The 27,524-nt window shown below is 40.6% G+C and overlaps 8 protein-coding genes across 8 annotated transcripts; 4 read left to right on the forward strand and 4 right to left on the reverse strand. All coding sequences in view use genetic code 12, as the record gives it.

The window, feature by feature from the left end:
- The first annotated feature begins 1,192 nt into the window (after window positions 1-1,192).
- RJT20DRAFT_46577 (mitochondrial 54S ribosomal protein bL21m) lies at window positions 1,193-2,091 on the forward strand. Its single transcript, XM_064920251.1, has one exon. It carries the CDS (start codon window positions 1,286-1,288, stop codon window positions 1,769-1,771), a length of 486 nt encoding a protein of 161 aa, XP_064773451.1. The 5' UTR covers window positions 1,193-1,285; the 3' UTR covers window positions 1,772-2,091.
- A 194-nt stretch (window positions 2,092-2,285) lies between these two features.
- BCK1 (mitogen-activated protein kinase kinase kinase) lies at window positions 2,286-8,435 on the reverse strand (the record flags this gene model as incomplete). The annotated part of the gene is made up of 12 exons (XM_064921647.1): window positions 2,286-3,628; window positions 3,686-4,014; window positions 4,072-4,152; window positions 4,198-4,357; window positions 4,484-4,896; window positions 4,942-5,636; window positions 5,967-6,036; window positions 6,093-6,109; window positions 6,237-7,054; window positions 7,331-7,649; window positions 7,998-8,211; window positions 8,242-8,435. 12 exons carry the CDS (start codon window positions 8,433-8,435, stop codon window positions 2,286-2,288), a joined length of 4,653 nt encoding a protein of 1,550 aa, XP_064773452.1.
- A 1,533-nt stretch (window positions 8,436-9,968) lies between these two features.
- SFI1 (Sfi1p) lies at window positions 9,969-14,348 on the forward strand. The gene has a single exon (XM_064920253.1). It carries the CDS (start codon window positions 10,204-10,206, stop codon window positions 14,293-14,295), a length of 4,092 nt encoding a protein of 1,363 aa, XP_064773453.1. The 5' UTR covers window positions 9,969-10,203; the 3' UTR covers window positions 14,296-14,348.
- Window positions 14,349-14,400: 52 nt separating this feature from the next.
- Window positions 14,401-16,494, reverse strand: ECM39 (dolichyl-P-Man:Man(7)GlcNAc(2)-PP-dolichol alpha-1,6-mannosyltransferase; the record flags this gene model as incomplete). The annotated part of the gene is made up of 2 exons (XM_064921663.1): window positions 14,401-14,490; window positions 14,758-16,494. 2 exons carry the CDS (start codon window positions 16,492-16,494, stop codon window positions 14,401-14,403), a joined length of 1,827 nt encoding a protein of 608 aa, XP_064773454.1.
- Window positions 16,495-17,085: 591 nt separating this feature from the next.
- RJT20DRAFT_46598 (uncharacterized protein) lies at window positions 17,086-21,852 on the forward strand. The gene has a single exon (XM_064920255.1). It carries the CDS (start codon window positions 17,446-17,448, stop codon window positions 21,682-21,684), a length of 4,239 nt encoding a protein of 1,412 aa, XP_064773455.1. The 5' UTR covers window positions 17,086-17,445; the 3' UTR covers window positions 21,685-21,852.
- RJT20DRAFT_46594 (uncharacterized protein) lies at window positions 21,852-22,633 on the reverse strand. The gene has a single exon (XM_064920254.1). The coding sequence runs from the start codon at window positions 22,341-22,343 to the stop codon at window positions 22,020-22,022; it is 324 nt and encodes a 107-aa protein (XP_064773456.1). The 5' UTR covers window positions 22,344-22,633; the 3' UTR covers window positions 21,852-22,019.
- A 775-nt stretch (window positions 22,634-23,408) lies between these two features.
- Window positions 23,409-24,933, forward strand: RJT20DRAFT_128578 (asparaginase). Its single transcript, XM_064917301.1, has one exon. It carries the CDS (start codon window positions 23,528-23,530, stop codon window positions 24,722-24,724), a length of 1,197 nt encoding a protein of 398 aa, XP_064773457.1. The 5' UTR covers window positions 23,409-23,527; the 3' UTR covers window positions 24,725-24,933.
- Window positions 24,934-27,414, reverse strand: FAA4 (long-chain fatty acid-CoA ligase). Its single transcript, XM_064917302.1, has one exon. The coding sequence runs from the start codon at window positions 27,172-27,174 to the stop codon at window positions 25,075-25,077; it is 2,100 nt and encodes a 699-aa protein (XP_064773458.1). The 5' UTR covers window positions 27,175-27,414; the 3' UTR covers window positions 24,934-25,074.
- Window positions 27,415-27,524: the final 110 nt, after the last annotated feature.

Raw genomic sequence — 27,524 nt, forward strand, 5'->3', positions numbered from 1 at the left:
GCCAATTCAGTGTCACTACAAAAGAGATGGACAAAGGGGGGGCGGAATTTCCAGGGAAAAAGCTGGCTGCTTGGATGGTTGGTTGGCAGAGGCCTCCTATACTACTGTGTCGGTACCGGGACGCTGCAAATGGGTCGAGACAATGGTGTAAAAGACCTTAGATGCACCGGTTGTTGTTGGCAGTCACCCTGTCAGTGGAGTGTTATTTTGGACTGTGTCTGTCTGGTTGTGTATGCTCAGTCGAGTGGACAGAAAAAAATTTTACGACACAAAACCGTTGGGTGGTGGATAGTGTCTGAGCGAGGGTATGGAGAGTGCGCGAGGGTACGGAGAACTAGAAGCATACAATGGTAGGGTTTGTAGAGATTGGTGAGAGGTAGAGAATAGAGGGATGGTGGAACCGGGGAGGTTGGGTATAGGATAGGCGTGGAGTGCGAGGGTGACAAAAGCTGGGTTCTGAGCAAAAATAGGGCTTTTGATTATGGCCTCGGCAGCCTTAACAAGGGGGGTTTAACAGAATTTCTTGAATGCTATCTCACTTTGATTGCACTAATTGTGCTAATATTGCACTATTTGCACCATCGCACTATTGCAATATTAGCTCTCGGTAGTGGTAATAATACTAGCAATAAAAGCTTTGTTCTGACGCCAGTTTTAATTCTCACAGGGAGAGAAGCCAGTCGGTGTCGTCGAAGAATAGTACACCCGTTTGTCGCTCAATAACGTACTGTGTCGTTCTCGCTGTGTCTCTATTCGACTTGATAGCTTATATAATGAATTATCATCTTCATCCTATCAAAGACAACGGAGAAGCGTCTCAGGAATCAACTCTCAATTCTCCCTCCCATCCCATACTTAACAAAACATCCATACATCAATACATCCAAACAAACATATCCCTACATATAACAAAACATCCATGCACACATAGAATGATGCACCACCACCACTTTGTCGCAGCTCCAAAAAAGTTGCAGTTTTTTCGTTCGTTAAAAATCAACTCAAACCTTTTGTTCCACAACCAAAGAATCAGACAGACAGAACAGACAGAACAGACACCAATAGTGGAGAGACAAACACCTCACACCCCTCACTTATAAAGTCAAAAAGAAACTCATCCAATCGACCAACGTCAAACCATTACGTCATTGGACAGAAGCGAGAGAAATATATAAAATCGGGATTTTTCAAATTTTTCAGACTCCAAAAGATCGTGAAAACCCGTTGGCATTGCCCTAGAACCGGTTCGTAACTCTGTTGTAAACGTCATACTCACTATAATACAATGTTCAGATCAAGAATAACGGCAGCAGCCCGTTTTTCTCCAGCAAGAGCGCTCGCTACAGCCACCAACTCGGGATCTTCTGCTCCTATTGCTGCAGTTCCAAATGCTTTAAAGGCAGATTTGACCAGCCTCAAGTTGAACTCAAACGGTTCGAAAGACCTCTACGCCGTATTCAGGCTCCACAACATGCCTTATCTTGTCACCAAGGGCGATAAGGTATACCTTCCTTTCAAGTTGAAAAACGCAGAAGTAGGAGACTCTGTTGTTCTCAACGATGTCACTACCATCGGATCCCCAGACTTCACCTATAACAAAGAAGAAGGTATCTCCGAAGAGTTATACGAGCTCAAAGCCAGCGTAGTAGAGATCACAAGAGAGCCTTACTATGAAGTGTATAGAAAGAAGCAGAGATGTAGACGTTTGAAGACATTCCCTGTTGAGCCATTCCAAACTGTTTTGATGATTAATGAGTTGAAATTGAATTAAGGAAGAGCAGAAGACTTCGGAAGATATGAAATGAACGGACCCGTTAACAGCATATGTAATAGAGGCATCGAGTACTTTACGTCCGTAATTTTACGCTATACTTCGATCATAATTCCATAGATCGCTACGTATTTCATTATTGCTTCCAGGGAGAATGTTCCAGCCCCTCATTATGTCGGCTCATCGCTAGACTTATAACTCACATCAAATCAGAAGACTGAAATGAAAAGTAATTTCATCACCCAAGCATCGTTGTACATAGAAACAATCATAATTTATACATATCTTGTAATACACATTATTAAAGAAGATGGATAACGAAGGACATCAGTAGCTAGCTAGCATTAATATCTTTTCCAGTTCATCAGGACTAGTTCAAACTGTACGTTCATCAGCGATAAGATAAATATTATATCATTATATATACAATACTTTAATACTTTAAAAATACATATCATAGACTTCAGAGTGATTCTTATGTCATATAAATCATATAATGACACCAAACTCAGCTTTATCTATCATCGCTCGCAATCATACTCCTTCTTGAGTTAAACCGAATCATACGAGCCAACTCAGTATTTTCAAAAATGAACAGGGAATGCACTCTCATGAAGGGATGCTTAAGTAACTCTTTCGCAGTAGGTCTTTCTTCTGGGTTAATAGTGAAGCAACTGTTGATGAAGTTCTTAGCTTCTGGCGACATTAACGGTGCAATGTCATCTGGTATTGGTGGAGCCAATTTGGTTTTACCAATCTTGTAGATGGCACTAACCACAGCTTCATTCGACCACGGCCTCTTTCCTGCAAACATTTCCAAAACAACGCATCCCAATGACCAGATATCGATCTTGGCGCTGTATCCTTGTTTCTTGTCTTCTACTATACTGTCAATGACCTCGGGAGCCATCCAGAAAACCGTTCCTTGCATGGACATCTCAGCATTATTCACATAGATATCGGTAGATCTCTTGGAGATACCGAAATCAGAGATCTTACAAGTACCGTCGATTTCCAATAGCAAGTTATCAGCTTTAAGGTCTCTGTGTAAAATACCATTGGAGTGCAAATATTCCAAACCCATCAATACCTGATTGGTAATGAATCTGATAAGTTGCTCTTCAAATTTACCAAATGATTTCATACACAGAGCAATGGATCCTCCAGTAACATACTCTAAGAATAGAGAGTATATGTTTCCTTTCTGCTCGTAGCCCAAATATTGAACAATATTCACATGGTCAAGGTCCTTCATGGTCTCAACCTCCTTGTGAAGAGCCTCGATTCCGCCACTCATCTTGTGTGGATTTCTATGGTCCACCGTTACTACTACTTGCTTCACAGCAAGCATATCTCCCGTCGTTACGTTCAAACCAAGATAAACAGCACCAAAAGAACCTCTTCCTATTAATTCACCCTTGATCCAAGCGAATTCTTCAAATTGACCATTCTTATTATTTCTGAGTTTACTAACGAAGCCCTTTTCTATTTCTTTCGATGTCACTTCAACAACCTTTTGGCCCCACATCTTAGTATTAGAACGAGTTAAGCCGCCGCCAAATCCTCCTCCATTACCGCTGTTACTAGTATTAGCTCTAGACACTTTGAAAAACGTATTTGGCGGCGAGTTCTTTTGTCTTTCCATGTACTTCTTTCTGGCTTCGTTGGCCACAACACGGATTGTTTTCATCCTGCGACGGGAGAGCTTGTTTCCAGAGGCCTCACTATAGAAGATCTCATCGCCAGACTCTACAGTGGGGTTCACAGGAGAGATATTGGCATTGGAAAATGTCCTTGAGATAGTTGGTTTTCTTAAAGGAACATTGGCCGATGTGTTAATAGCAGTGGCATTGTTGGCTGATGAAGTAGACGAAGAAGTGAAACCAGATTTCGTAATAGAATCAAAAACAGAACTAACATCCATGATTGGAGAAATGGGAGTGTCGTCAATAATTGGTTGATCCAAATTAGTGTAAGGGAAGTATTTCTCTAAATTACTATAAAGCTCATCCACTGGAGGTCTCACACTCATTATGTTGATATTTGAAGTGTCTGTCAAAGTGACACGTTTAAGGTCTTGGTCTTGTGACAGAGTCCTCTTCTGCTTTATAGGTTTCATAAAGAAATCATCATCATCCTCTTCTTTGTCCGCATCTCCTTGTGAAACATCTTCGTCTCGATCATCAACATCCCTCTGATTAGTAGTCTTCTTGCTCAGTGATTTCACAAAGAAGTCCTCATCACTATCCAGAGCCGTATCATTAGCTCCTTTGTATTCGAAGGATGGAGCTTCATCAAACGTAATATCATTCTCTTTGAAGGCATCTGATCCTTTGGAACCAATAGACAGCCTTCCAGCAGAGCCACGGCTATTCCCAGTTCTAAGAGATCCCCTTTCACTATTGGTGCTTCTACTTGACGTGGACTCCCTCGAAATCAGTGATATCGAAGTCAGTTTAAGAGATCTGTTCTTTTTGAGCACCGACTTTGCACGTCTAACACTCAGCTTTTTGGAAAGTGGAGGAGGAGGTGCTGCTCTCTTGGCAATAATGCTGCCCAGTCTATCAGGGCCACCAACGGAAGAGCCTACATCTGATGAGCCCTCAGGATCTTGATCCTGACTATGATTCGTATCGTCATCATGGTGTATGAACTCTCTCGCTTCATTCGATTCACTATTTTCAAGATCACTTTCTCTGCTTCCCTCTTCACGAAGTGGCAGATGTTGCCTTGTAGTTTCTTTTCTGGGGGTATTAAGCAGTGAGTTCTTATTCGTTGTCTGGTTAATATCATCCTTTAAGGTGGACACTGTAGTAGCCAGAATAGGGGATCTCAACTGGTCTGAAACAGACGAAGAATAGATATTTGGAATGAGCTTTGGTGCCTTGCTCTCGCGAGGGGACTTTCTACGCTTATCAAAGTCAATTTCTCTTCCTTCTTTGCGGATGACTCTGAAAGAGTTGTTGGACTTTGCTGAGCCGGGCGAAAGCCCTACTTTGTTTTCATTCAAATGAGTGGTATTGATCAGAAGAGACGGTATTTTTGAAGCTGAAGTGACCCTATCAGATGACTTCTTATGCACTGGAAATGGTAACCGCAATGGAAAATGCTGGGAAGAGGCAGGTCTTGCTCCGCCTACAGATAGTGCCAGATGATCTGGAGGAACTAACATCTTATCCTCTCTGTGTAAGATAGAGCCGGGAGCATTGACGGATGGCCTACTACCCAGCGGAAACTCGTTGATTTTAGAAAGACGGTCATTAGGGGAATTATCCTTAAAGTTCCAGTAATCAACTTTAGAATCCTTTGTATTCTGTAGCAAATATTGTGGTGTTGCAGGGTACGCTCTTTCATCATGGTTGTCTCCTTTCCACTCAAATGATTTCGAGTCTGATGAATTTGTGGAGAAAGTCGTTGTGCCTGAAGGTGATCCCAATTCTTGACGGATTAAAAGCTTTATGTCTTTGCCCATACGAAGTATACGAAGTAATATCTCATCGGGCAATGCAACACCCTCACTCGAGTTGAAGTCAGTCAAATGGTAGGTTATTACTCCAATATTAATAATTCCTAATGCTTTTTTGAGCCGCTCTTTAATTGTAGCTGGATTTGAAAGGTCACTGCTTGACAATTGAATTGGCAAGAAAGTAGCATTATCCCGACTAATAAGTATCAAGTTCGTAGAAGCATTCAAAGCATTCAGTTTCGGTAAATACTTCTCATCGAACTCTTCATTCTTTGGACTTGGAGCCTCTATTATTTCAATGATCGGTGTAACTACTTTTTCTTCTTGCTTAGATGGCTTTTCTATCTCAACATAGTCAGTACTACCAACAGTGTTTGCAATCACGGGCGATCGAGGAGACTTTTTTGGTTCCAAAGACCTTTGAATTAACTCTGGCAAATCGGAGGATGTAGATGTAGAAGTGGTCGGAGTAGAACTCTCCACGTTGTACCCATTGTTATTGGTGTTGATAGCGTTGGCTGTGACAGAGTTGCCGTCAGCGACATTGCTATTGGTATTGAAGCTAGAAATGTTGTTATTGCTATTGCTAACATTCGGGTACTGCGATGGAGCACTATCCACACTCTCCAGCTTCGAGCGTGTTGTTGTCAACTCTTTATAAGTATATGGGGGTGTAGTAGATGTAAATTGGCCCTTCTTAACACTCACAGGGCTGTTCTTCGATTGCACTTGTTTAACTATTTCAGCTGCCTTCTCTCCACCATACTTCCTCAACGTGCTGAATATACCACTTTTCTTGCTGGTAGAGCTCGTGGGCGCATTAGAATAATAACTGTTGTTATTATCGTATTTAACAGCTGGTGAACTATTATCTCTGGGGATTTTAGTAGGCTTGTTTGCTTTAAACTTACCACTTAAGTACTCCTCATTCAAGGACACAGATGTAGCCTTAGAATTGTTACGCTTGTGAGCAGGTAAGCCTGTTGCTGTAGTATTTACACTACTGCTTGGTGCACTCAACGAGTCCTTCAGAGAAGGATTATCATTCGACGACGATCTATAATGCTTTCTGAAAAACAGATGAGATGTAGCAGGAGTAGCCCCAGCTTCTTTCTGAAAACTTTTTTGGTACGACGGATCAATATATGAAACAGGACGTTGTTTTCCTTGAGGTGCAAGGTTTAGGTTCGTACTCAAGTTGGCAAGAGAGGATGACGAGTTAGACGATGAAATGGAAGACGGCGACTTGTACTTGTTGAATATTGGCGTGGATTTTCGGTGCTCAGACTTTGTAGCATAGCTCGACGAATGATTTAGTAATACAGGAGACGTTTGAGGTCCATTGCTTGTAGCCGCTTGCAAGTCATTAGAACTCTTCCTGGCAGTCGTATACAACGGAGAACCGCTTTCCTGTTGTTCCTGCTGCTCGGCATTTAAGTTCTCGATACGTAAAAGATCCAAGAACCTTTCTATAGTATTAAACTCGTTGTCTAGAACCAAAAAACGTGAGAATTGCTTCCAGATCATCAGGTCCTTTTCAAAGTTCTCCAATTCCAAAAACCGGTTTCCAGAGATTTCGTTACGACGAAATGTTTCTTTCCAAGAATTGTTAAATCCGTGATAGTCCAACCACCGAATAACATTAGAGATGTGCCACCTCGAAGGAGAGTTTGGATGAGGAGACTGGGTGTTCATAGCATAGCGTACAAATCTCTTGTCCTTATTGGCTTTCTCCGATAATGGAGTAGTGGTGGATGACGCAGAGTTATTAGATATAGTAGATGAACCTGAACCCTGACGATTGTGGTCGATGCTTGCTCCATTGTACGCATGGCTATTCGCATTAGAGCTGGTAATAGTCACAATACTATCTCTATTTGACCCACGGCTATCTCTATTGTTGTCCCTATTGTACTCACTACTTCTTCTTTCCTTAAAATCTCTATCCCCTGAGAAGTCTCTATTTTCTCTGTTATAATCATTACTGTCTCGCAGGTCTTCCGACACCATTTGCAAATGGAAATCTTCACTGGGCAACAAAGGCACCTTAAGTCCTGAAGACCGCAGAGAAGGATCTAAAGTGGGAATTCCACCAACTGGGGTTGGAGGAAGGGATATTGTCTTTAATGCTGGTGTCTTATCTGAAAGATCCACTGATGAGCTATAATTATATCCTCCTATTATCAGGCCTATTGGGTTAGAATCAATACTATTCGTTAGTGACTTCGGTGGTGATGTTGATATTGTTGTCAGTTCTCCTTCGGGGGATTCCACTACTGGACTAACCATTACATCGACTCTCTCAGAACGATACGGCATTGCAGGTAGCGTATCACTCTTTATGGGAGAAACAAGAAACTCTTGTATAGAATCATCATGCTCCGAGAACGAAAATGATGGATTTACTTGAAGCTGCTCAGGAACAGTCTTACGGTGGTTTTTAGAAGATTGTTCCGGATGAATTGGGGGTGGTGGTTGAAATTGATGTTGGATAGAGCCCAGTTGCTGTGATCCAGGATATTGTGGTTGGTACAGAGTATCGATATTAGCATTGATACTTGAGATCAGATGCTGTCTTGAGTACGAATTCGGATTCGAATTCGAACTTGAATTTGAGCTCGAAGTCATCATTCCATACGACGGTTGAGGAGAGAATGATGGCTGTTTCTTCGGCATCTCTAGTATGTCCAGCTCCGTGGGCGTATGGTTCGGTTGGTATGCTGTTTCCGTATCAAAGTACAGACCTTCTTTTTCTTCAACTGACAAGAAATGAAAAGCTTCATTCAGAGGATACTGTAAAGCTCCTCTCTCCTTTTCAACCGACGAGCTCAAAGACTGAAAAGACAGTCGCTGGCGACCTCCTAAAGCATCATTAGACTTCGATTGTCGGTCATATATTGCACCATCGGACCAGATCCGGTTTCTTGGGTTGCCATTACCTCCTGTTCCAAAGGTACTGTTTGACTGATTACTGCTTCCGCTGCTGTTATGTTCCAAAGGTAACACATCGCTGTGAATACTCAGTCGAGACAAATTCGAGTTAGAAGACGAGAACGGCAACCGAATCCGCTGGGTATCGTAGCTTACGGACCGCCGGTTAATGTCACTGGTACTATGCCTATTAGTAGCAGTAGAATTGTATGTATTTATGCTTAGATTGTTATTACTGCTGCTATTATTCCCGGGATAATTAGACATTGAGGCTAATATCTGAATGTTTTGACTAGTTCAGACTCTGCTCCCAGACTCTGTTCCCTCTTCACAATACTTAACACTTTTTTTTGTAGTTTCTATTACTTAATTCTTTCAAATCTGGGGTCTTCAACTATGTTGATCTCCACTGGAAAGCACCGTAAATGCTCAGTTTTCAGTACTTCGACTTGCTGAAAACAATTGGTAAGACAAAATTTCTTGTACGTTGCCAAACAGTTGTTATAGCGTTCTTCTGGCCCTTTTCACCCCGTAGACACTGTCGTGGCTTGCAATATTCAAGTGAATAATCGTAGAAGAGTATAGAGTTATTTTTAGGATAGAGGTGGAAACCGGGGGTAGAGATGGTGGGTTGTGTCACGTGATGTTAGGTCGGAAATTATGTATTTGATAGACATATGTGGGGGATAAGCCGTTGGGGAGAAAGTCGATCGATGAGTTGAGAATCGGAGGTTTGGGGGGTTGGTTGGGCTCATACTTGTTGATCAAGTGGATTTGTTATTCCTAGTCATCATTCACTAGAGAAAAGAACTCCACAATGGAGTATTTGAACGGCTGCTACATCCAGTTTTGTGCCCTTCTCCCATCTCGTTATATTTACATGGCAACCGGTAACCTGCAATTATGTCACACGTCAAACGAGACGTTCCTGGATATAGAATGTAACCATGTATAGGAACAATAATAATACCAGAGATGGAGGGGGTAGTATATAATAATAGTAATTGTAATAGTGTATAGTAATAATAATAGTAAGAATAATATAACAATAGTAAGAATATTATTAATAATAATAATATTCGGATTAATTATTGAGGATTGAGTGAAGTTATTAATAACTTGTAGGTAATAGGGGAGAGGGAGGAGAGTTGTGTTTTGAAGTGTTAAAGTGTTGAAGTGTTGAGTATAGTTCACACAACGGAATGTGACGGGAAGCTTTTATAGAAGTTAAAGAAGGAAGCGATTGGGGGTTTTAGGGAGGAGAGTGGGTGAGAAATCGTGTAAAGTGGGTGGGAAGTCTTTGCCCAATCCATTTTGAGATCAATTCTATGTGAAAAAAAAAAAAAAAAACACATAAACCAGTGTAAGCTCCTATTCCTGTTGGATTTCATCAACTTTTTGCTATTTTTCTCTATTTTATATGATGAAGTACGTTCTTCCATATTATTATAATGCCTACACAATCCTGGAAGCCCATTCTGGAAACCATTGTGGCACCCATATCATTCCTTTTCACCGATAAACAAGAATATTCTCTTAATGACATAAACAGACTCGGAGAACTACTAGCACAATACCCAGGCGCTTGCTACATTTTCATATTTGCATATTTGCATATTTCCCCATTAATTGCAAATATAATACATATACATATACAATCCCATCCCATCCCACCAAATCACTAGACAACCCTAAAAAACCCACCTCAAATCAAATGATCTCAATACCCCAAATGGACGCAAAAAACGACCTCTTCTCTTCTCGCCCCCTCTCTAATCGCTTCTTATCTTCCTTTAGCCGTCTTACTTTGACTTCTTCCTTCCAGGCATACAACCACGCCTAGTTATTCTATAACAACTGGAATCCACACACGTGATCTCTATAACCGTATTTCCATTTCCGACCACTCCAACCTCCTCTCGGAACTCTTCCTTCCTACACAAAACGTCAATTAGACGCTATCTAAAATCATAATGTTTAATTGTACTTTCTTCTTCTTCTCAAAACATCAAAATAAGTAGCAAAGAATGCTCCGATGTTCCCCATTCGCTTGAAGCATATTCTTCACAAGACTCTTAAAGATCTTCATTCCTTACACACTTTCCAGCTTCTGCAAGACACACCTGGATCGATCTACGAAACACGTCTCCAACAGACTATAGAAAGTATCCTTCAATTGCTAAATTATGACAATAAAATATCGACAAAACTCGAGATTTCTGTGTCTCCGGCCGTTCTGGATATCGTGCCGTTGAAATTGGTGTGTTTTCTCGGCCTGAACTCTGCAAATTCACTGGATGATACGGATACAGTCACAGGAATCGATATACTACAGTACGTGAGCAGTTTTGGAGAACACCGAAACGATTCAAGTACTCACCAGGGTCATCAAAGGGCAAATTCCAGGCCTGAAAATCGTCCTACTGTCCTAGACCATATAATTGACTTGTTAGCATCCAATAGCGCCCTTGGTAGACCATCTAGAATACGAGATCAGTACTCGGTAGTCATAACAAAGTTCTCTGAGTTCATAGAATCACTAATTACACTCAATTCCGAGTATGAGGCCCTCTTGGTTGCATATTTATGTCGGTGTTATCATCATGACTTATTGTTCTACGCCGATCTTCAGAATAAATTGGAATCTAACATAAATTTGGATAGTGAAGACTCACAAAAACTCGTGAACTTGTTAGACGAATACGTGGGGAGTGATGGAGTGAATGACAACCATGAATCCTTAACAGAATTAGACGATTCAATGTTCAGCTATGACAACATTCAGCGCGATAGCTCCGGGTCACTTAATTTCAGTTGTACCAATAAAGACCTTGAAAGGGCCTATTTCATATTTCTTCATATCCTCTCAGCAAAAGAACACCCGTTAAGAGATGTGCGAAAATACGTCAAGGTAATGGTGAACATGGTAAAGAAACGTAGTGGGATTGAGTATTTTGGAGTAGAATCTGAGGACTATAGTCAGAAAAGATTTGATATCTTTCGCAGCTTTTTAGTTGGGACAATGACTCCAAATGATTCCCCACTATTGCGCTCTGAATTTCTGGTTGTCAATGAGAGATCTCTTGAAAGGCTACACCACTTCATCTCTTCTGGAAATGATCTATTTGAACACGAAAGCTGGATACTAGGATCTCAAGCGAACCCAAACCCCTTGGATGAACCTGGATATGCCCATGACCTCAATATATCCGAGCCCGGAATTTTACAGCCGTTATCATTGGATGACCAAAGAGAGCTTTATGGAAATCTCGTACAAATTATAGACCAAATCAACGAATTTGAAAACTTCAGGTTCGATTCAGCATTTCCTGCTATTTTGCGATACTATTTGAAGCTTCTTTATAATGATTTACCCATGCTAGTCATTTCAGATGACTTTGAATACGTGAACAACATTGTACGCTTAGTAAATAATTTTGTGGACTTCGAGAACAAGCCCGACGGGGAGAAGCCAGACGAAAGAGAAGCCAAGGTGTTTAAAGATGATGTCTTTGAGTTCAACCAACTTCACAAATGGTTATCGCCGAATTATGTAAAGAATGAAGAGACCACTACTCTATTAATGAGACTTGCGGTTCTTGAATTTCTGAAGAAGAACCAGTCAAAACAGATTATATTTTATCTCTGGAAATCCAAATTGGAGAGTCAGTACCAACTAGAGACAAGTTTACTGCAAAAATGGACACCATCTAAGGAGACGAGCCTTAAAGAAAAGTATTTAAATCGCTGGTTTGCAAAGATAATTCGCTATCAGAAATTGGAAGATGAAACCAGATCCTATTATGATAGAAGCTTGTTGGATAGATATATATACCAATGGAACACGGCACTCAACGAATTTGAGGATATGAATATGAAAGCTGATTTATTTTTCAAGAAAAGGTTTCTTGCGATTTATCGTCTGCGTTATTCAAGAGTTAATGACGCTTACAATATTTTTCAGAAAATGCAAAATGAGAAACTCTTGAAAAGGTATCTCTTTCTCTGGAAGAAAAGGCAACACCATATTAATGATATTAGACAAAGGGCAGACGATAAAAATCAAGAATTCCGCAGCTTAAACGACCAGATAATTTTAAGCCATATCATGAATCATTGGTATGAATCTACAAATAAGCGTGCTCAGATTATGGATGGAATCGACCTTGGATCTAAATTAAAGAAATTATCAGCTCTTGAATCTACTTTTTTAAAAACTATACATTTGAGGAAGTGGAAGAGAGCATATAAACTTCAAGTGCTAATGATAGATGTGCAAGATGCTAACAATAGATCACTTTTGTCTTTTGTATTCAAGGAAACTTGGTTGAAGAAATGGAAGTTAAATATGGTCGCAGCTCGTACAATAGAGCAAGTTGATTCGTCCATAAAAGAGTCATTTTTTAAGTATTGGAGAGACCTGTTTGTCGATATTAAGAAGGGAAACACTTACAATGAAGTGATTGTATTAAGAAGATATTTGCAGCTTTGGCATCAGCAAACCGCCTTTCATCAAAAATTGATTCAGTATGAAGCGTCAAACCAAATTTTTGACAAGAACAAGTACTTTTCAGTCTGGAAATTAGCACATAGGCTCTCGAATTTCAAGAAAACTCAAGATAAAAAGTTAGTCGAAGGTTCTCTCAGAGTTTGGGCAAGGAAACTAGTCTCCAATAAGATCTCAGAGATCAACTCATCTAAGATAACTGACCAAAAATTACTCCAAGACCAATTTCAAAAATGGAAAGATAAGCTTAGGAAGCTTTCTAAATTGGCTCACAACGCTGATATAATAATCCAAAGAAAGTTCTTTCTAATTTACACTGAGAGGATGAGGTTGTACCATAGCCAATTTCTTGAAGCAGACTCGTTCAAAAAGAATTATAATTTTCAAGACAAGATAACGATGGCGTTAGTTCTCAGAAAGTGGCAATTATCTTATAAGGATAGATTTGAAAAGAAATCATCGCAAAAAATTTACGACTTTGAAAACAATATCATTAAACCACACATAAGAAGAAAGTATTTTGTTGCTTGGATTGAACGCTTTAATGACGACCTCTCTAAAAAACACATATTGGAATTACAGCTAGAGAACTACAAGAGAGGTGGATCATTGGTTCAAAAAACATTGAGTGATTGGAGAGCCAAGTTGACCTTCAATCAAGCCCTAAGAGACAAGGCTGATGCTTTAAAAACGAAACTACTCGTCAAGAAGAGTTTAGTGCTCTGGTATGAGAATTACTTAAACAAGACCATTTACTTTAATGAGATTGCTGATGATTTTATAAACAATAAGGATATTCAGAAGTTACGTGATATAATCAGTAAGTGGTCAATGACATATATAAAGGTTATCAAAAGAAATGAGCAAAGTTGTGATTTGTTTATTGAGAGATGGCAAAGTGCACATTTAAAGTCAATCTGGGATCTATGGGTTTTGAAAGCAAGAGAGAGGCATGATCATGGGCTTTCTGGTGACTCCAGCTTTGATGTGAGTAATAGCACTTTTATGAGCACCCTGTCCCCGCTAGCAAGCAGAAACTATATGACCTATTCAAAAGGCTCTCCCATTCGCGAGAGTGGCGACAATTATTTCAATACTCCCTTGAGACAGCAATTTGGAAAAGGTTCATTTGCAACACCAGGAACCTCCCGACTTAGCCCTACAAAATTACAGGAGACAACTCAGCGTCTCAAATATGAGAAAATTGATGCCTATAGAAAGCATTTGGGAAGAGCCAGAGGATCAACACCAAGGTCCTCGCCCGAAAAGCGAGGACGGCTGTCTCTCTCTTTTGATAAATCTTCAGATTATCAAGTAAACACGAAGGACTCAAGAAGCACAAGAACTCAATTTACCTCAATCCTACCGCCAGATCCCCCCGTTTTTGCTCAGAAAATTAGAGATAATGCAAAGATCTCGAATCCACCTCCAGGCTATATATCATTGGGCAACGGGACTTCAGCGGAAGATGAGCCAGAGACTGTTACTGTTGAAACGGCTAAACATTTAAGAAGAATCACCCCTATTATGTTTCCAACAGATGACGAAATCAATCAACCAATATTCTCCCCTGCAAGCAGTTTGAAATCAAGACTCAGTCAAGCTGGTGCTCCACAGTAACACTATGTTACATTTGTAAATTATTGTATATTAGGTATGTATTATTAGCTGTACACTGTCTAGAATGTACCAAACGATTTAATGATAGAACAATTCAATTGAAATCTAAAGAATCTCAGATTCCAAGCTGTCGATCTCCAGATTTAAGTCTTCCTCTATTTTTACGGGGTTAATCTCCTCGATAGGATCCTGGACCTCTTGAACATGAGCTGTTGCTTCTGATGGAGTTTCTTCGGATGACTCGCTTTGAGACTCCGTTTCAGGTTCTTGAGATTCGATTTCCGACTCACTGCTAGATTCAATCTCAGATTCGATCTCAGACGTAGAGTTAGAATCTGTAGCAGATTCAGTGCTAGACTCAATCTCAGACTCAGAGCTTGCTTCAATCTCAGATTCAGTCTGCTTCGTAGCTGACTCCGTTTGAGCTTCAGATTGCGATTCGATTTGTGATTCGTTGCTTACAATAGAAGACGATTCCTCGGCCTCATCGTCAACTCTTTCATAAACGTACAAGTAATCTCTAGTAGCAAGGAATCCAACAAAGAAGTTCTTCAAGACAGTGACTTTACCCTCAAGCGCCTCTTGCACAATCCGTTTACCAAGTTGTTGGAGAATTGTGTTGTCACGCTTGTACATGAAGAACAACTCCACTAAAGGTCTCACTGTGACAGCCTTGAACACTGGGGAGACGTGAATGAGATCCCAGTCTTTCTTTGTCAAAAGTGGGTGCTGATTCTCCTGAGTGTTCTCAATATTCTGCTCTGTGATTATTATGTCAATCTTGTCCCAAATCTCATTCAACTCAAAGTCCACCTCGGTTTTGTCATAAGTAATCAAGCTCGAGTGAATTTCACCAAATCTGGTGACTCCGCTCATACAAGCGGCAACGTCGGAGTGAATGAAAACCAGTTCATTCTTGTAGTTGGTGGTGATGTATTCGTTGACGAAACTCAAGGCATCTCCACCTGGGTAGTTCAATTTAGACACGTATCCCAATGTAAGTGACATCAATGTGCTGAGGAAAATATTACAGACAATAATGAATACCAAAAGCTTGGTAGACCAGCCGTAACTCCATTTCATGGAAAGTCCCGTAAGACCGTTGGCAGCTTGTAAGATCAAAACAGGAACAATATAGATGATGAAACGCCATTCTTTGTGCGGTTGAAAAGACATAGCAGCCACAAACAAAATCGATGATGTGAATAAGATTCTCAAAGAATGTCTAGCAGGGTGAGTAACCTTCTTCTTTTCAGCTTGCTCTACAATTGAAGTACCATCATCAGCAGGGTCACTAATGAGGCCTGGCAATAATAATAAGAGAATCACAGGTGGTCTGAATAACTGAAGACTGTACTCAGTGAAGTAAGCACTCCATGGCTCTACTCCCCATTCCGAAGCCTTTCCTTCGACAATGTTGAAGAAGAAAGATTCCAATTCTGGGAGTAATAAACGTCCCCAGAAGTAAGAATCTACTAGCATTGATGTCAAACCACCAAATATTGTACCTGCGGCCAACAGAATCAAATTGACCAAAATACTGGATTGGCCAAATGCAAATGCTGAAACGAGAGCGATGATAACACCAAATAACCCGACTTCTGCTCTGAAAACAATACCAGTGAAAGCTAACCACGAGTACCCGTAGATGTTTCCTTCGACTAATTTACTGACACCGTAGGTGACCAATGGTAAAGCAATGAAATTCGGTAAAGTACGGGTAGAGTAGAACAACAAGTGGAACTGGGTTAAGAGTAACACCAGGAACCAGAAACCTATGACACCTTTACGCTTACTTTTCTTGTCGCTGACAGTGATTCTGTTGACACTGTCCCTCAAGGCTAAGAGAGCAAAGGCGTTGGCCAAGCCCAAAACACCTCTCACCACCAATTGTAGCTCCAATTGGCTGCCCTCACTATTGATAAGATCATAGCCAAAGATAGCAGAAACAACGTTAAATGCCTTAACAATTAACGCAATTACCAAGCTACCGACAAAAGTTCTGGGAACAACTCCCGGAAACTTGATATGGTCATAGTTGTTTTCAACAGTCAGCTTGGGGAAGATACCGTAATTAACGATATCATGAATGGCTTGAATGTTGAACGATTCCTCCACTTTAGTGTACGGCGCGATGAGCAAATGGTAACTTATGACGGCCACCAAAGCTGCGTCGAGCACTTTGTTAAGCTTGTACATAGCAGAGACTAGACGGTAATACTTACAGCTAGATCGAGAAGAATAAGCTTGAACTGAAGGAGAAGAAACAATTAGTTAAGTTGGTTTTATCAAATATGAAAGTGAAAAATCCAAAAGACGAGGAGTTTCGGGTATGTGTGGAGATCCGGGGTGGGGTAGCTGCAAAAACCGGAAATTGTGGGAGTCGGAAAAACTACTGCATCAGATGCATTTGACAGTATTAACAGGGAAGAAGTATAGAGTGGAGGTGAAATGGGTGGAGGTGAATTAGAAATGGGTAGAATTGGATTCGTGTAATGTGTGAAATGGGAACATTTCTTGAATAGTAATTTTGGGGCATACTAATTCGTTTTCATTTGTGTCTTCATCTGCATTCTTAATCGCTTCTCTCCAGCTTTGTGGAGTCGGCTGGCAGTTGTTGGTGATTATGGTAATCGCACGCCCATACATATTACTGTATGTCTGAAAAGTTGTCGAAATGCTGTCGCAAGACTTCTTTACGCGACACACCAGACGGGTTGTTTGTCATTTTTGGCTGTAAGAAATCAAAAGCGTTAAACAATTCTTTCACAGTTGTTATATGAAAGGAAAGTTCTTTCTTTTAAGTTAAAGGTGATTCTTTATTTTTATATATAGTGATTGTGATTTCTGATTGTTGTCAACATTCTATCAATAATAGATATCCCTATACCCCTTTTTCATTCCAATCACCCAACGGGATCACTACTTCTACTGAACCATAGCATGTCTCCAAAGAAAGACACCCTGTATATATTATAGTACTGACAACTTTTGACAACCACTTCACATTGTAACATTGGTGTTTGAAAGAGACTCCAAGAACTCCAAAGAACTCCAAAGAACTCCAAAAAGGCAACTAATACGCTTAATCTACTTAACCCCGTTAATCTCTCAATCCACTCAATCCAAAATCAACGAACGAGACTCTCCATGTCCACAGGCTACGGTTATACAACGCCGGCTCGTGTGAAATCACTCATAGTCCCCGTTAATGGCTGCACCAAAGCTGTCTTCACTAGCTATTTAGAAATCCTTCAATCAGTTGTCCATGAGATCAGATTGCTAGACTTATCTCCAAACCAGAAACTTCAATATTTCAACCCTCAAGGATTCCCCAATGGTCGAATATTCCTTGACTTCTTGGTATCCACTCCCGATACCGAATCCATTTTCTTGCACGACTTCGAACCATACAGAAAGACATTCATTATAGTGGGAATAGCGAAGTACACCCCCGATTTCAATAGTGAAACCCATATCCAAAACCTCAAAAGCATATACCCAGCGTCCATTGTTCATAACATCATTGTCTTTGACACTCCAGCCGACATAATTCTGGATCTTAACCGTCCAAACGACCATTCACTGAAAAATACTTTCTACTATAATGGCTTTCTGGACCACAACCTAAGTGCCTTGGAGACCATAAAATGTGAAATAGCCCAGAATTTTCTCCTTGCATTGGACAACTACGCTGCACTGTACTCCAACATTACCCTAAGATCGCCAATCTCTATTACGGACAGCCATATCCTCACCAAAACAATAAATCAAGCTCAGAAGCGTATTAGTTCGGGCTCTACTTCATTTAAGGTCTCTTTTGGAGGGCCAGATACAGCAGGTGCTTCATCGGATAAAGCGAAGTCTCAACTGAGACACGATGGTCGTCAATCAAAATTGATGGCTAGTTTCTATCTTTTGGCAGGAAAATATGTAGATGCGTTGCAACGCTTTATGGAAGCAGCTGTTACTCTTAAGAAATGTGATGACTTTCTTTGGCTTGGAAGTGCATTGGAAGGCATAAGCATTCTGGTATTACTTTTGCAATACATTGGCTCGCCGTATCAACTACAAAACCAAGTGCTCAGTAATATAATCCAAGTCTCGAAGAATAGGCTCCTGGGATTGGCAAACAATGAACTCTTGTCACCTAATCGCACATCTTTAGACCAGAACTCAAATGGGTTTCACAAGACAACTAGTAAACCTGGACTTTCTCCAAGAAATTCATCTAGCAGTTCCGTCAGCTTTAGTTTTCCTGGTGGAGTAGGGTCATCGTCAGCGTCTGATTTGAGTTCATTGCCACTTCCTGAATTTGTCCGCTTATTGTCCTCGAAAGTGATGCATTTTTACCAGCTTAGTACCAATGATTTTGAAAACATGGTTCCTGATATTGTCTACGTCGAAGCCATTTTACGTATCATCAAGTTCATGATTGCTGTACATCTAGGAGGCAACGATCTGACCAATCTCCTCTTAGAAAATATTGTGACTACAAATGCCTCCAAAAATACGATAGTAGATTCCAAGTATTTTCTGAAAGAGGATATTCTAAAGGAGATCGATAAAGTTTTCCAATTGCAATTGGTTGATATGGGCGTGATTGAACAATGTCGAATCTATTCAACACTTGCAACCATGTACACCGATTTAGGCCTTTTTAGGAAAAGGGCATTCATTTTAAGAATCCTACTAGTAGGCATTTTGCCAAAATTAGAATTTGAAAAGCGGGAAGCACCATACGGAGACGAAATTGACATACAGAACAATATTGCTTCCGTCACTGGAAATAAAGACCAGAAACAAAGCATTCGAGATATATTTGAGTACATGTTTTCTATTTATGGCATTAATGTTGAGACCGAGAGCTCGGCTGTGGACGCTAGTATACATGGACAAGGAAATTGGATTTCTCTTCAGATCCAATTGTTACGTCTCTGCCTTAAAATTGCTGAATCCTCAAGGGACTACCCCTTTCTCTTGAAGCTATGTACATTACTTTTAACTCGTTATACTCACTGTTTACCAACGGACGATCAATTGAAGTTAAAGGGGAAGATAGATCATATTCTCTTCTTATCAAATAGGAACAACCTTCGATTGAGCGTACCATATTGGGATCCATTTATGGTTCGGAAAGTTAAATTCATTAGTGTCAGAAATAAGGATGAGGTTTTACCTTTTCTGGAATACGAAAGAGGATCTAACAATTTGGGATTGGTGGCTTCTTCCACGAGTACGTCCGGAGCAAGCTCACCAGGAGCTGAATACGACACTCCGCAACCATTTTTTGATCCTTACAATAAAACCAGTAATGGAACAGGTGCTATCAACAGAGATAAAATATTGATTCGTGATGACACTTACCAATTGAAAGTTCTGCTACAAAATCCATTCGCTTTCGAAATAGAAATAAATGACATTACTATTGTCACTGAAGGTGATGTCACAGTCCAGACCATAAAGAATCTGATTAGACATGCCAATCAAACACAGTTACAGCCTACTGCCTTAGGTAAGACCACTAACGGTCTGGTAAGCAAGTTGAGAGTTGTTACTGCCGCTAACACTTCTGCCCGAAGGCCTGCTGCGGCTGTGCCTAATGGAAATCAGCCACTCACTAGTTCTTCAAACACTTCCAATCCTTCCATTGTAATTCCGCCGTCATCAACTGAACAATTCATTATTGCCTTCAAGCCATTGGATTTGGGTGAATTGAAAGTCGTTGGCTTTAATATCACTGTAGGTGGCTGTGCAGAGCAGTACTTCCGCATCATTGACAAGGAATTGAGCAATGGTTTGCTTAAGGTGAAGCCAAATGTACTTCCTTCTGCCAAAAAGCTGGACACCCTTACACGGGTTTGTCAGAATTTAAGAGACAACAACATAGGCCAGCGCGCTACTACAAAGAATCTAGTCTTGAACGTAATTCCACCACAACCCACCTTGTCATTAACAGGAATCCTGGTCACCAATGGTTGGTTGATGCTTTTAGAGGGAGAGAAACTTAATTTTACGATAACATTAGCGAATCATTCTTCTGTGTTGATAAATTATTTGTCGTTCTCTTTCTGGGACTCAACAATTGAGCCGTTGAATAAGAAATTAAGTGCAGCAGGCGGTGCTCAGCCGCTTCCAGCCTCCGAGATCTACGAAATCGAGTGGTACCTCTTGAAGTTCAAACCGTTTAAGATCCTTAACAAGCAAACTATAATGGAAAAGTATACGACTATTGAACCAGCAAGTGAAATGACCATAGACTACGAAATCACTGGAAGGAGAGGAATGAAAGAGCTGAAGATAGTATTGGAATATGCTCACAAACAGTCCGATGACTTGTCCAAGAGTTATATCAAATATGTACATGTGCCGTTGAATGTTTCAATTATGCCTTCATTGGACGTTGTCGGATGCGATGTTTTACCATTGTTCTCTTCCTCTCTCCAAGGCTTTGAAGGTGACACGGGAGACCTCATATTAGAAAACCTCGAGAATGTTTTGACATTCATAACCAAGGTAATTAAATCAGACACAGAAGAGATAAGTGACTACTGCTTATTTTTAGTTGACTTAAGAAACTCCTGGAACGAGAAACTTTCTTGCTCGTTACTGTACACATTTTCTCTGGATCGCCGATTTGATGTTAAAGAAATTATAGAGCCTGGAAAGACGACCAGATTCCTTGTTCCTGTGAAAAGAATATCTTCAAACGAGGTAGACCTCACTAGTCCGATTCCATCATTACGTAATAAGCAATTTGTGAAGAACTATTCAATCAGTGAAGCTGAAGAGATGCAAATGAGAGAGGTGTTTTGGCTTCGTGACGTCCTTCTCAAACGGCTCTCCTCTTCGTGGGAAACCATAGAAACCAAAGCTACAGGGAAACGATCTGGTAACATTGAATTGCGTACGATCAGGCTAACTAATAAGATGGCCAATGTGTTGATATACAATAAAATCAGACTTTTGACCACTATTATTAAAGGTGACGAAGCACAAACACCAGCAATAAGGGAAGGAACTCAATTCCTCTTAGAAACTGACGAATTCTATACAATAAGGACAACAATCATTAACTATACTGAAACAACTATCAACGGTATACTCAGACATCTACCTTTCCCAACCAATATTATTTCCACTATTAGTACTAACAATCCCAATTTTATAAAAACCCAGATGTCTATCGACCGAAAGATTCTAATCAATGGAGTCCTCCAGAGTCCAGTGAGTAAGGCAGGTATTGAACCGGGCCAGAAGCTTGATGTTGATTTGGGATTTGTCATCCTAGAGAAGGGAGAGTACGAATGGGGCACTGTGTTGGATACTCTTAATAAAGAAAATCTCCAAATTGTTGGAAGAGAACCTATATTTATCACGGCCAGATAAGAGACTCTGAGTGCCACCACGAAGGTTGTGTACACCATCTTTGCATTCGCATGATATAGATATTGCATATTTTACTTCTTATTTATTTGAATATACTTGCATATATATTATTTATTTACTTGTTCTTATCGTAACGGGCGACTCGGTATCATGTTGGAATATTTACAGGTGGTGGTGGTGGTTATATAGAACAACGTACTCGTTCTTGATCAGGTGTAGAGTGGCAGCTTATTCGGAAAATACCATACGTGAATTCTTCAATTAAATGCCCCCAAATTAACTATGTTCAAGAACCTTCTGGGGTTTTGGAGGTATTGGAGTTTATTTGAAAGCCATCATTTACGATTGTCCAACTTAAAAGGTAATGGTTGGGCGCCTTCGGACTCCAATTTCTCGATATATCTTTGTCTGGTTAAGTCGTTGTAACGCTTTTCTTGGAAGTATTTCACCCAAGTAGCCACACATTTGCCCTCGAAGTCGTTCTTCAACGCTCCACATTTGCTCTTGACGTTGTCTAACTCTTTCGGATCTAACGAGTTATCTATATTGTTGGTCAAGAGACAGTCAAAGAACTTATCACGAGCATCCCAACATTCCTTCCGCTTTGCTTTATTTGGAGGCGCTTTGGGAGCCTCCTCGGTCCTACTAAAGAATCCCATTGCAAGTAACTTCTGGTGTGATAAGATAATGACCAAAGCAGTAGAAGTATATAGTAAAGATGAAATATTCACTATGGATATAGACTGTGGTATGTACACGACTTCGGTTAGTGATGTGGGATGGTAGCGCTTTGAAGATAGCAAGTGTAGTGTTCAGCTTTGGCTTATTGAAACTAAATTGGTATGTGTCGAGGTTGAGTTAAATTGAGACAGGGATATAGTTATGACGGTTGAATATTGAACCAGTAATGTTGTTCTAGGCCATTCAAAAGTTACTGCTAAAATCCCGCTTGCTGTTTATAAGAAAGGGCCTTACATTAATGGTTAGTTTAACAGTTTCGCAGTCAAAGTTTTGTGGCACTTCATTAGTTACATGGCTGGTGCTATTGTACACCAAGTGATAGTTTAGCATAGACACTAAAACGAATCAAAAGATCCAGCTAGTGGCTCTCAACGTCTATTATAATTAAATAAGTAATTTGGTCTATGACGAATCTGAAATTTACCAATCCACTTTCTTAGTGTCCTCTAAGCTGCGACTCTTTCTAGAGGAGAGAGCCAAATTAAAGAAATGGCTAGCACACTCTTATATCTTCTTTTCAAGCTGAAACATATAAAATCTATAACAGTAATCTACTTTCAATTCTGTGAAATCAACTTTCTCTATTTGTTATTTTCATATTTTTCATATTTTCAAAAAATTTACAAGTAATTATAAAATTGCTTCAACTATCTTTCTTAACAATATTTTCTTTCATCAAAAAGCATATACCAAGCCAACTACGTAACCCTCCATTTTGCACCTACCAAAAGGTCCCAACATTTACAAACCATCATTACACCAAAACTACTCTCATGTGCATCTCATTCATCTATACACCAATCATAAACTACTCGTATCTCCATAACACTTCCCCTCCACTATAACTACCATACTCAATCCAGAACCTCAAGGCGATTGCAAAAATACTGCCGCACGTTACGGAGTTTGTTCCCAAAGCGGGATGACGTACATGCAGAGAAGTGATGGAATGCTTCGGTAAGAGAGGTCCATTCGTTTTTTTTTAGTGAATTGATTAATGTTTATTTGAAGAAGCTGGGGTTGGTTTCTTTCTCATCTTGAATGACTAGAGCATAGTAAAGGACCGTTAGTTGAAGAATCCTCGAAGAAATTTGAATACAGCATGTCGATGTCATCTTCCAGCAGCTTCTTTCAGTTGCATTCGCTTCCAGAAGAAACTACTTATGAGATCCATGACGACAGTAGAGATGTCTCTCACAGTCAATTCAGAATCAGATACAGATCCAATTCCATAGTCAGTGGAACGTCGGAAACATCGACGAATTTTGACACTTTGCCTACCATTAAAGTCATTGGAACAGGCGGAACCATTGCCTCCAAAGGCTCAACTGCTCATCAGACAGCTGGGTATGAGGTCGATTTGACCATCGAGGATTTAGTCCATTCAATTCCAGATCTTTCTACTACTTGTATATTAGAATATGAGCAATTATTGAACATTGACTCCAAAGAATTCGGAACCAAGGAATTATTGATGCTATACGAGAAGATCCAAACGGATTTGCCAAAATATGATGGTATAGTCATTACACATGGTACTGATACCATGGAGGAAACTGCCTTCTTCTTGCAGTTAACCATCAATACCTATAAGCCTATTGTGATGTGTGGATCAATGAGACCATCGACTGCAATCTCTTCTGACGGACCAATGAACTTATACCAAGCTTGCGTTATTGCTGCAACAAGGGAATCCCGTGGAAGAGGTGTATTGATTGCTCTTAATGACAGAATTGGCTCGGGATACTATATTACAAAGTCAAACGCTAATTCCTTAGACACTTTCAAGTCCATCGGTCAAGGATATGTTGGTAATTTTGTGGACAATGAAATCCATTACTACTACCCAGCGGCCAAACCTCTTGGTATGACATACTTCAACTTACAATTACCGTTATCCGAAGTCGAGTTACCTGAAGTTCCTGTTATATATGCTCATCAAGGTTTGAACAACAAGCTCATAGAAGTAACAGTTCGTGAGTTAAATGCCAAGGGGCTTGTTATTGCTACTATGGGAGCTGGATCATTGTCCGACGCCACCAACCAATTCTTGGCTGATTTAGTACAAAATATTGGCTTTCCTTTCCCAATTATATACGCAAAGCGTTCTATGGATGGTAGAGTTCCCCTCGGAGCTCTTCCAAAAGTCAGAAATGATGAACTATCTGATCCACAAACATTTGATAGCGCCATTGCTGGTGGCTACTTAAATCCACAGAAAGCCAGAATTTTGTTGCAACTCTGCTTGAACGATAGATATGATTTGAATGAAATCAAGAAAGTTTTCAAAGGAGTATAAAGAAGATGATCGTTCTATCACACACACACTGAATTGTGCTTTTGGATTCTTATTACTGCAATGACTCCTTCCTTGCTACATACAATATATAGATTTATTTACCTCTTCATCGATAGAGATACATGTCCAAGACTCTGGGACTAGACAGAATATTCCCTTTATACTAGATGGCCTACTAATAGAACTATTTCAATCTACATTTTCAAACTTATTAAACATGAATATTATAAATTAACAAAATATAGGGAGCCTTACAATCAATAGTACAATCGAAGGAAATAAATACACATAGACAAAATTGCCTGTTGAGAAACAGGTTGTAAACCAGATACTTTTCGTTATTTTGTATTTTAACCAGACTCAGCATAAGCGGCATCAACCTTGTCTTGACAAGAAGCCAAGATCTTCTTTCTCTGTAATTTCTGTGCGGAAGTGACGAAACCATTTTGTGGAGTCCACTCATCGTCCAACAATACCACGGTTTGGAGCAACTCAATACCTCTCAATCCTTGGGCCTTACCAGTAGCAATCAAAGAGTGAGTGACAGCATGGACAACCTTGACATCGGCACACAAGTGACTTAAGTCCTTAGTCTTCAACTCGTCTTTAGTGTAAACTTTCTCGTCAGCAAGGTATGACTTGAGATGTTCTTCAATTGGCAAGACAATGGCAATAGGTTTCACCTTGCTTTGGTCGGCGTAAACACATAAATTGAGCACCAATGGGTTCGATCTGTAGACAGATTCTAACTTCTCCAAAGCAATGTACTCACCGTTCAATGTCTTAACCAAGTTCTTCTTTCTATCAATGATCCTGAGACCACCGTTTGAGGTCCACTCACCAATATCACCAGTCCTGAACCAGCCATCTTCAGTGAATGCCTCTGCGGTTTCTTTCTCGTTCTTGTAGTACTCCTTCGTAATACTCTTACCTTGCAACAAGATCTCACCTTGGTTGTCCTTAGCCCAGTATCCGGCGTCTGGAACGTCAACCAATTTGGCAGTGATTGCACCAGTAAGCGTTCCCAAGGTACCATATTCAAATCTTGTGTGCTCAACAATAGAAGTATTAGCACCAGTTTCAGTAAGACCGTATCCCAACAACATTGGAGCAATAAGGGTAGAGATGAAAACTTGGGCATCAATTGAAATTGGCGAACCACCGTTAAGGACGAGTCTCAATTCTCCACCAGTAGCTGCCTTAATCTTCTTGAAAATCACATCGAACAAGCTTGCGCCTGGGATGTGGTAATTAGTGAAAGTCTGCTTGGCTTTGAAAGCAGTCCAGAAGATCTTTTGAGTGATAGGAGGCAATTGTCTGACCTTGGCTAAGACACCCTTACGGACAGACTCCCAAACAGCTGCAACACCAACCATTACGGTAGGCTTAAATTCTACCAAGTCGGATTTACAGTTTCTGCATGAGGTGTCGGTCAATGTCTTGACATTGGCATAACCCAAGCAACCACCCCACCAGAAGGACACTGTTTCGAACGCCAATTCGAAAATGTGTGCTAATGGAAGGAATGCAATGATTCTGTCAGTATTCTTCACCATATCTCTGTTGGCAATACAGGAGATACCACCAACGGCTGCGAGAACGTTTTCATTCGACAATACAACACCCTTTGGTTCACCGGTTGATCCAGATGTGTACATTATACAAGATAAGTCAGCTGGCTTTGGTAAATTGGTAGTCTTTTCCTTAGCCTTCTTACCGAGTTCAATGACCTCATTGTAGGAAATGAACTTGATGTCTGGTCTAATCTCCAAGATCTTCTCCTGGGCTTTCTTAGCATTGCTGTAGATTGTTCCGTTGGCTCTCTTGTCTTCAGGGTCAATTGGTTCCGAGTGGATGATGAATTTGACGTCCTTGGCCTGTGCAAGAGGCTTGAGCAAGGAAGGTAATAACAGATTCTCGGTGTAAATGGCATCGGCACCAGTTTGGACCAAAGAGTGGGTCAAGCCGGATTCTCCCAAAGTGTCATAAGCAGTAACAATAGGAATGTTCTGGAAACCAGCAGCCAAGTATGACTGCATCCATTGTGGGGAAGTAGAGGCAAAGACAAAGAGCTTGGACTCCTGGTTTGGACGAAGACCGATCTCAAGAAGACCCTGAGAGTAGTTCTTCACGAGAGTCTGCAAATCGGTAAAGCTGATGTAAGTGTATGGAGACATTTCGTAGAAGATCCATTGCTTGTCGACCTTGACCTCTTCACCATCGATGATCTTGGTGACCTTCTTGGTTTCGGTGTGGGTGTCGATGAGTGTTCTCCAGGCCATGGCGTTTCTGTTGCCGTGGCGGCCTACACACTCGTCGAAGAACTCTGGCATGGTAGTAGCCAGAGAGTCGGTAGGTCTCCACACTGCGCCATCCTTCTGAGCGGTCTTTCTTCTTGGGGCGGTCTCACCTGGTTTTGCTTCGCCGACGGCGACGGTAAGAGGAGTCATGCTAGAATTGAGCTTGCTGATGGCTTTAAGGTGGCGATAATACGGACTAAGCTCGATGTGAGATTGGCGTCTAAGTGGTAGCGGGACACCGGGAGTTTAAATGCAATTCTTGGGACCAGCGATGATTCGAGAAACCGGTTTCTGATGGCGGAACGGTATGGATCAACTGTCTGGACGGAGAAAAAACAGTAACAACACTAGCACAATAAAATCGTGTAAAAGCACTAATAAACACTAATAGTGATTGGTATCCACCACTGCGATAAACCCACAGGAAAGAACGGGGTATAAATACACTAGAGAAAAGGGCTCACAAGCACGAAAATAAAAAAAAAGCGACATTCGCAGTG

This window comes from Scheffersomyces xylosifermentans, assembly GCF_036884685.1.
Source record: "Scheffersomyces xylosifermentans strain CBS 12540 chromosome Unknown RJT20scaffold_5, whole genome shotgun sequence".
Lineage (NCBI taxonomy): Eukaryota > Fungi > Ascomycota > Pichiomycetes > Serinales > Debaryomycetaceae > Scheffersomyces > Scheffersomyces xylosifermentans.